The sequence below is a fragment of the Lynx canadensis genome, chromosome D3 (assembly GCF_007474595.2).
Source record: "Lynx canadensis isolate LIC74 chromosome D3, mLynCan4.pri.v2, whole genome shotgun sequence".
In the NCBI taxonomy this organism is placed as follows: domain Eukaryota; kingdom Metazoa; phylum Chordata; class Mammalia; order Carnivora; family Felidae; genus Lynx; species Lynx canadensis.
Genome location: NC_044314.2, coordinates 28,469,088 through 28,479,091, shown reverse-complemented (window position 1 = coordinate 28,479,091; position 10,004 = coordinate 28,469,088). Strand labels below are relative to the sequence as shown.

General features: G+C 44.9%; 1 protein-coding gene across 1 annotated transcript in view; it reads left to right on the top strand.

The window, feature by feature from the left end:
* The window catches only part of SLC14A2 (solute carrier family 14 member 2), a 53,038-nt gene that overhangs the window by 2,573 nt on the left and 40,461 nt on the right, over positions 1–10,004 (top strand). The window contains exons 2-4 of the mRNA XM_030336766.1: positions 3,462–3,642; positions 4,623–4,812; positions 9,238–9,366. Coding sequence (XP_030192626.1) covers positions 3,462–3,642; positions 4,623–4,812; positions 9,238–9,366 — 500 coding nt within the window. The remainder of the gene's footprint in view (positions 1–3,461; positions 3,643–4,622; positions 4,813–9,237; positions 9,367–10,004) is intronic.

The window sequence follows — 10,004 nt, the reverse complement described above, 5'->3', positions numbered from 1 at the left end:
CTGGCCAAAACTTGCAGTACATTATTAAATTGAAGTGACAAGAGAACCAACATCATTGTCTCATTCCTGATCTTAAAGGGAAAGCATCCCATCTTTCACCATTATATATAATATTAACTGTGGGTTTTTAGTAGATATCCTTTATTAAGTTGAGAAATTTCCTTTCTATTCCTGGTTTTTTGAATGTTTTTATCAGGAAAGGTTGTTGAATTTTTCAAGTGGTTTTTCTGTGTCTATTGAAACAATCATGTGGGTTTTTTTCTTTTATTCTTTCAATAGTAATAATTATTGTTTGATTTTTTATACATTGAAACAGTCTTGAATTCTGAGAATAAATCCCACTTGGCCATCATTCTTTTTATATGTTACTGAATCTGGCTTGGTAGTGTTTTGTTAAGGATTTTTGCATCTATATTTATAAAGCAGATTGATCTGTAATTTTCTTTTTTGTGATGTCTTTGTCTGGCTTTGGTGTTAGGGTAATACTAATACTAGCTTCACAGAATGTGATAAGAAGTATTGCCTTCTCTTCTGTTTTTTGAAAAATACTGTTATTAATTCTTTAAAGATTTGGTAGAACGTACAGCCATCTGAACTTGGGCTTTTCTTTGCGGGAAGTGTTTTGTTTGTTGTTTTTGGTTTCGCTTTACTAATATAATTTACTTTGTTATAAGTCAGCTCAGATTTTTCTGTTTCTTCTTGAGTCAGTTTGGTAGTTTTTGCCTTTCTAGGAATGTATCCAGTTCATCTAGGTTATCTGATTTGTTAGCACACAATTATTCATTTCTTTAGAATCCATTTCTTTATAACATTTTTAATTTTTTTAATGTTTATTTATTTTGAAAGAGGGAGAGAGTGTGTGAGAGGGGGAGGGGCAGAGAGAGCGGGAGACACAGAGAATCTCAAGCAGGCTCCTCACTGTCAGCGCAGAGCCTGATTCGAGGCTCAATCCCATGAATCATGAGATCATGACCTGAGCTGAAATCAAGAGTCAAACAACTGCCTGAGCCACCCATGCGCCCCAACCCATTTTATTTCTTGAAGGTTGGTAGTCATGTCTCATCTCTCATTTCTGATTCTGGTAATTTCAATCTTCTTTTCTCGTCTTGGTCAATCTAGCTAAAAGTTTGTCAATTTTGACCTTTACAAAGAACCATCTTTTAGTTTCAATGATTTTTCTGTATTTTTCATTCTCTATTTCATTTATTTTCTTGATAATCTTTGTTATATCCTTCACTCTACTTGCTTTTGGTTTAGTTCACTGTCATTCTAGTTTCTTAAAGTGGAAGGTTAAGTTGTTGATACAGAATATTTCTTTTTTTTTTTTTCAACGTTTATTTATTTTTGGGACAGAGAGAGACAGAGCATGAACGGGGGAGGGGCAGAAAGAGAGGGAGACACAGAATCGGAAACAGGCTCCAGGCTCTGAGCCATCAGCCCAGAGCCTGAGGCGGGGCTCGAACTCACGGACCGCGAGATCGTGACCTGGCTGAAGTCGGACGCTTAACCGACTGCACCATCCAGGCGCCCCTGAATATTTCTCTTTTTAGCACAGGTCTTTATACCTACAATTTCCCTCTGACACTGATTTAGCTGCATCCTATAAGTTTTGTTTTCATTCCTCTCAGAGTAGCTCCTAATTTCTCTTCTGATTTCCTCTTTGATCCATTGATTATTTAGGAGCATGTTGTTTAATGGCCACATCATTTCCCAAATTTCCTTCTGCTTTTGATTTCTAAATTCACTCCATTATGGTCAGAGAACATGATTTCAATCCCTTTAAATTTAGTGATACCTTTTTATCGGTAAAAATGTTTTACTTATCCAACTTCAAGCTGTATTACAAAGCTGTAATCATCAAGACAGTATGGTACTGGTACAAGAACAGACACTCAGATCAATGGAACAGAATAGAGAACCCAGAAATGGACCCACAAATGTATGGCCAACTAATCTTTGACAAAGCAGGAAAGAATATCCAATGGAATAAAGACAGTCTCTTCAGCAAGTGGTGCTGGGAAAACTGGAGAGCAACATGCAGAAAAATGAGCCTGGACCACTTTCTTACACCACACACAAAAATAAACTCAAAATGGATAAAAGACCTAAATGTAAGACAGGAAGCCATCAAAATCCTTGAGGAGAAAGCAGACAAAAACCTCTTTGACCTTGGCCGCAGCAGCTTCTTACTCAACATGTCTCTGGAGGCAAGGGAAAAAGGTTTTACTTATCTTATGGCCTAACATATGGTCTATACTGGAGAAGGTTCCATGTGTGCTGTAAAAGAATGTGTATTGCCTTTATAGAAGAGAGAATTTTTGGAGATCCTTACTCCACCATTTTCATTGATATCCTCAAGACATTTAAGTTTTGATGTAGGGAGGAAGTTGGGGAAATCTATAGACCATCAGCATACAATAGAAGTATAATATGAGCCACACATGTTTGTTCAAATGTCTATTAGCCACATTTTTTAGAAGTAAAAAGAAGCAGTTATTTCATTATATAGTCAGTATAAAGTATTGTTGAGATATTTTACACTTATTTTTTCATAGTAAGTCTTCAGAATATACTTAGAGCACATCTCAATTCAGATTAGCCACATTTTAAGTGTTCAATAGCCACAGCTATTGGCTGTGATATTGGACAGTGCAGTTTAAGAGCAAGCAGTCCTGACCTAGGAGGCCACAGATAGAACCAAGGGCAGATAAACTTGGATGGGGAAGATAATTTACCTTTATTTCACTAACCTCCAATGAACTTTAGTACTTATTTCAATTATAAATATAAATAATGAACTATAACCATATCAGTAGCACCTGAGATTGTCACAGATTGGACTCCCCTAGAAAGCTGACTTTGAGATGGTGATTTTCATGTAAGAAGTTAACTGGGATGTGCCTTTGCAGTCAATAGTTGTAGAAGAGGAAGGGCAACAGGATTAGGCGAAGAAGTTGGGCAAAAGGGCCCCAGGTGACCCTATGGTCAGCTCTAGATCTCAAGCAGCCCTTTAAAGTTGTCCTGAGTTGGGGTGAAGAGGCCCCACTTATTCACTCACTGCTACTTTGAAATTATAATAGATATTGGACTGGCTGTACTTATATGTAGATCATAGGATTTTTTTAATATTGTAATAACTGCTTCAGTATAACTGGTTTTCTTTGCTATCCTATTTATTTTATCCATTTCGAAACATTATTCTGGAAAGAAGTCCACAGCCTTGCCCAGCTGCCACCAGGGATCCATGGCACAAAAGTCTATGAAACCCAACTGTGAAGAATGTGTAGTGGTCCTAGGAAGAGCTGGCCTGTGTGCAGCACTGTGGACCACAATAGAGAATGGACACATGTCTTATGATCATTTGTCTTTATCAGGACACCTGCCAACCTTCCCTATCCCCAAATGCCCTTGCTCTCAAAAGGCTGTATTATTTGATAATTTGTCATGGCTTCTCTTAAAAGGATCTCCGGTCATCCAATGAAGACAGCCATATTGTGAAAATGGAAAAACTCAATGAAAGGAGTAAAAGGAGAGAAAGCGGGGCAGCTCATCGGGGCTCTGCAGGCTTGGGGGGCATCAGCCTCTTCCAAGCAGTGGGCTACCTCACAGGGGACATGAAGGAGTGCAGGAGCTGGCTGAAAGGTAGGCAAAGTCCCAGGAAAGAAGCAGCCGGTCTGGGCCAGGGAGACAGCCCTCCCTCAGGCGTGAGTGGAGGAAGCTGCTCCCTCACTCACCCATTGAGAGGACTCCCACAGTTGGAGTACTCCCACCCTGAGTTGGCTCTGGATGGGTCCAATGTACCCTACTAACTTGGAATTCCCATGGAGTTTCAGAATTAAATACACTTCGCTAATTTTAGTGCTTTGCAAATTCTTTGCCCCTATGTGGAATAGATACAGGACAACCACTTAGTGGTATATAAGTCATTTCCCAAACAAGCTGTCATTCCTTCCCTTGTTCCATGGCCATTTATTATGTGCCAAGAAAATATTGACATCACCCTCCACCATGTTCCAAGGCTCTTTCTTTCCTTTCAACGTCCTTCTTCTCCTAGTTTACCTCAACTAAATACTGCAACAAACAGCCCTTCCCTCCCCAATCACACCTGCATAGGCTGTCCTGGAAACCAAACCAGAATGTATGTTCCCTCTTCTTGACCTGGCTTCCCCCGGGTCCTAACTCAATACTGATTCCATAGCTGAGCTAAAGCCATTTCCTTTCCAGCTCCTTTTCTCCAGATGACTTTCTTTGCTGCTCAGATACCAGTTCTCAACTGAGTCATACGGCACAACACAAAAAGAGGGTTTCCCTGCCTCCTCACCCCTTCCCTTGGACCAATAAATTTCCCTTGGAATGCTCCTGAGGCTTCCTTGCCAACCAAGTCGAGGGCTGGAACAGCATTAAATTGGTCTCAGCACGATGCCTCAGTCTGTACGGCAAAAACTAACACCCACTGTGGACTGATTGCCTAGCCACTCAGAGACTTGGGCTAGGTGCCAGGCCAAACGAGAGGAAATGTCCTGGCTCATGCATCCTTGTTTGCCTTGGTTGCCACGCCAACCAGTGGTCCAGCAGGGAAGCACAACCGGGACTCTGCTGATGGCTCTGCCTGTCTCTTTCAGATAAGCCACTGGCCCTCCAGGTTACAGACTGGGTCCTGAGGGGCACTGCTCAGGTAATGTTTGTCAACAACCCTCTCAGCGGACTCATCATCTTCATAGGGCTTCTGATCCAGAATCCCTGGTGGACGATTGCTGGGGTGTTGGGGGCAGTGGTCTCAACCTTAACTGCCCTCGCCTTGAACCAGGACAGGTGGGTGCCTGTCTGCAGTGGTCGTGGGGTCTTGGGTTAGACAGATAGAGAAGTGTGTCCCTGAGTGATCAGCCAACGTTATCCTACCAACCAGCCCAAGTCTCCTAAAGATTAACCTTGAACAGGTCACTGGAGGTCTCTACAGAATTAAACCATTCCTGTGCTCAAAGCAAGTGACAGCACTAGGCTCCTTTTGACTGTAGATCCTTCTGGAAACATTGCCTATGAGGCGGGTGCAGAGGAACTCTTAAACTGTTCTTCCCTTATGGAACCTACAGTCTGGTTGACTAACAGGCAAGAAATGTCCCAGAATAATATGAGACGGTATATACCGGAGAGCTCAGAGAAGACAGATGTTTCAGAGTGTTTTGGGGGTGGGGGTATGAGAGAGGGTGGCCTTTGAGCTGGAAACATGGGATCTGGGAGAGAGGAGGAAGGTAGAGTGGGGAGGGCAGTGTGGAGGTGGGAGACAGCTAGAGGAGGGCCCCTCCAACCCAGTGCAGAGCTGGGAGCTAGAGGAGGGCCCCCCCAACCCTGCACTGGTAGCCGCAAAGTCCAGGAACAATAACAAGTAGCATTTTCTGGAACTGGACCATTTTCTCAGACTTTGCCCCATGCTGTTCCAACAGTTCCCAAATTTTCCTGATGGCTAGAGTCACCAGGGCTCGCTGTTAAGAAATGTGACTTCTCCACCCCAACCACTTCTGTTCCCTCAGATAGTCCCATTCAGTGGGTCTGGGAGGGGATGTTTTTAATGAGATCCTCCTGGATGCTTCTGATCATCAGAGAAGTTTGGGAATGCTCATATTTTTAGTATTTTTCAATTTGTGGTCACCAATCCGTTTGTGGATCATGAATCAATTGGCAACAGCATTTTTAAAAATTAAAATAATAAAATAAAATAGATTAGAGTAATTCATGTGTAGGAAATATTTTGTGACATTTTTGTTTCATTAATGTTGGGATGTGTTGTATATGTGGGGGGTGGGTGAGGTTAGGGAGACTGAGAGAGAGAACTGAGTCATGCTCCTTACCGCGGTATTCCCTCCTTACCGCGGGTTACTGTCAAAAAGATTGAAAAGCACTGTCATGCCTTGTTACATGTGAGTCTTGCCATCACATCACCAGGCAGACAGTGAAGGTAGGAGAAAGACTGGGAGGAGCAGGTATTCACCTAAGGTGCCACAGTCAGTGGGTAGCAGGGCTCAGGCTGCAACACAAAGCCTGCATCTTCTAGGCTGAAGGTCAGTACTGTCCTTGTCATACAGACAGAGTGTGGACAGCAAGGCCAAAGGGCCCCTGGTGAACCCAGGGGATGGGGAGTCATCAGAGTTGGTTGTGTTGTGACCAACATCACACTTCACCCAGGCCTACCTCACATTCCAGATGCCACCAAGGCAAATTTGTGAGTCAGTTTGTCTCCCCTGAGAAGCCATTCATGCACCTCTGAGGTGGCATTAGGGGAGCACTCTGATTCTAGCAAGCCAGGAGGCCATGACAAATTGGATGAAGGAGAGGCTGAATTATTTTGTGTGCAGGTCTGGTGAGTGACATAAAAAATAGGCTCCAGCCAGGATTTTGTGTCTCTCTTTAACCCAGTAGGTTCCCTATTCCTTGTTTCCAGTTACTTGTCATCTCATGGGCGGCTGGCACAGAACTGGCCCTTGACAAGATTAACTCTTGTCTCACTGCTTCATCACTGATGGGTAAAACACCAGGGGTGAACTCTGTCCAGCCCACCAGCTCCTTAGCTATGTGACCTTGGGCAAGTACTTCCCCTCCTGGCTCCATTGTCCTCATCTGTGAGATCTGCTGCTTACTGGCTCACCTTCAAGGAGCCAAAGCCCCTTCATGCTCTGACTTCCCTCTTGACCATAATCTACTGGTAAATTTGCCAAGCCATTCAGAGAGTTGCTTCATGGACTTCAGTACTATGGAGGAGACACACACCATGCCTGCCTAATCCTCCCAAACATTTTAGTAAGACTAGTGTGTGCCAGTTTGACTTCCAGAGATTTCTCTGCTGGGGCCCACCACATCTACCACTCAGCATCACACTGTTCCCACCTGAGCATTTTTGCTTCTGCCTGTCTAATCCTACCATTCCTTCAAATCTTCCTCCTACAGGGAGCCACCCCTAATTATCCCAGTGCTCTCTGAACCCTCCCTTCTCACTGGACAACCACAGAACATACCCTGGTACTATATGGGTTGGCTCTCTAATTATTTTCTGAGTCTTCTCTCCCTGGATGTGTTCTAAGCATGTTCAGGACAGGAAGTCCATTTTGAATGTTTCATATTCTACTACTATGTCAAGAAAAGATTCATTGCTGGTAGGTCAGTACCATGTTCTATACCATAGGTTCAAAACTCTAGACACCCTACACAATATCCACACATAAATCCTTCTAAGGAGCCCTGACTTCACCACTGTCCCCAGCAAATCACTGACACAGCTACATGATCTAAACATAACCCCCACCATCCCTCTCTACCACCCCTACTCCCCCACCCCTGTTCCCGTGACCACTGCTACTTCCTGTCCACCAGTCTTACTCCCCTCCTCCTCCTCCATCAGCCCATGTCCCCCCTTATCCCTGTTACCCTAACCCCACTACCCCAGAGACTGTAGCTCACAGAGAGTAACTCAAGGTCAACAGCACTAATGCTGCAGTCCTGAAGGAATGTGGTCCTAATGAAGATCTTTTTGGCATTGGGGTTAAACCAAGTTTTACATATTTGATAGTCAGAGCAGATATAAGGTAATGGGTTTCATTCTGACAACCAAACCCAGAAGCCACCAAAGTTTTGGTAGAGAAGTATTCTGGGAGGGGACTTCCACAGAGAGGGGTTCTAATTTTGTCTCCCCTGGGCTCCCTTGTTTGATTCCTGCTATGCCCACTGCACCCTGCCACTGGGACTACAGGACAGCCCCCAGTATGGGTCAGCCATTTTTTTCTCAGCTTGCCTGAAGCAACTAGTATTAAAACCAAAAAAGTACTAAATCCTAACACTGAACAGAAATGGGAAAATACAGATAAAATGCACACACACACACACACACACACACACACACAGACTTAAAACTAATTATTTTCCCAAAACATGGGTTTCTGCTTTTTAGGTAGATTTTCTAGTCCCAAAGAGATAGATTCCAAACCCCAGCGGTCTTCCCTCCCAGCCACTCTTCCACCCACCTCATCCTCCCCACCCCCTACCCCAACCCCCGTCTCCAACTGCCCCATATGTTTATGGCCTCAGGAGCAGCCAGCCCTCTAACCAGTGTCCCATACAAGTGTCCCCACACAGTGCCATGTGTTCAGCTTTTCTTGTTGGAAACTGTCTAGAGATACCTCCTCCCACCCTCCAGCTGCTCCCACTCTCCTCAGTCTAGCTGAGCTAATCTCCTGGCCACTCCAGAGCTGAAAGCTCCCCTCATTCCAGACCCAAGCCATGGCCTCTGCCAGGCAGGAGCCATCCTCTAGCCAGAACGCCCTTCTTCCCTCCTTATGCTTCTGGATGCCCTTGCTGGGCAAAGACAATCAGTCTGTGAAAAGCTTTAGCATGTACACACACCCATTCAACAACCAAGCAAGGCCTAGAGCCCTCTGTGCACCAGACGCTGTTTTCTGTTACACTGATGTCAGACAGACAAGTTCCAGCCTGGACAACTTACAGTCAAGGGCAGGACAGAGCACAGTACACAAACCTCATGCTCTGGCAGGGGTCTTGCAGTGATTTGCCCAGTCCCTCCTTCACCCTGTTCCCCATCCCCCAGCCAGCTGAGCCATGGGAAGGGTCAAGGGCAGGATTTATTAGCATCAGGGAGAGAAGTTTAGGAGCACATAGCCTTCCCTGATGAAACAAAAAGAAAGGATAGACTGAAGCTTGGATTCTCCCCACCTCTGGGCCCCTCCCTATCCTGCTGTGGGGAGAGGCTTTTGTGCATCCCCAGCGGGTTCAGCTTGTCCACTCTGGGACACAGGCCAACTGCAACAATTACAGCTTCACACGATGCAGTCAGATGCACTCTCTCCTTCCCCTTCTCTCCCACCCCTCCTCCCTGTCTCCTACACACACACACACACACACACACGCACACACACACACACACACACACACTTTCCCTGGTGTCATACCTCAGGTTTCTATTAGATCTCTCACTAAACTTAGCAGTCTGAGACCCCCTGAGAAGCCAAGAGGGAGCTTAGACACAGTGAGAAGACAAAGTGCGTACTTTAATTCTAGAACGGCAAGGTAATCAGGGCCGTGTGTGTGCATGTGTGTGTGTGTCAGATCTAGGAAGGCACTAGCAGCTGTGTGACTGCCCAACACTCAGGAGTAAGCTGACTTTCTTCTGGGAGTACCAGGGAGGGCCCTACAAGCCCCACCAAATTCAAATGCAATGTAACTGCCCCCACCCAGGTCTGCCATCGCCTCAGGCCTCCACGGGTACAACGGAATGCTGGTCGGACTACTGATCGCTGTGTTCTCTGAGAAGTTAGACTATTACTGGTGGCTTCTGTTTCCTGTGACCTTCACAGCCATGACCTGGTGAGATGCCTCCTTCTTTTTGCTCACAGACCCGCAGGGCCCCGTGGTGCTTGCATCTTACACTGGATGGGGACATGTGCCCTCCTGGAGCCTAGTGTCTTCAGAGTCAGGCTGGCTCTGACACGTGGCCACAAGACATGGTGGCGTGGCCACAAGACACGGTGAAAATCCATCAGTTTGATTGCAACACAGCAGATCATTTTTTTATTTTGGAATAACAGGGACCCTTTAGAGCAGCAGTGACCACAGGTGTTTTATTGTGCTAATAATCTTCCTTGAATGTTAGGTTTAATAACAAAAGGTAACATTTATTGAATATTTCCTGCAAGACAAATCTGTGCTCAGCCAGGTAGGGTTATTTTTGTCCCCAGTTTACAGAAGAAAAGAACAAGTCATGAAGAGGTTAAGTAACTTGCCCCAGGCCATACTTTTACAAAATTTTTGATGATGAACCCAGAGTCTGCAACTGTTAAACTCCAGGCTACATGGGAATTATCTAAACTGTGGCCTGACCAAGATGGAAAAGCTAAAAACTCACTTGTGATAGAATCAGAACTCTCTTGGAGAAGAATGTCTATAGTGAAAGCATAGGATCTTTGAACAAGAAACATCAGTTGAGATCTTGCTGTACAATCACT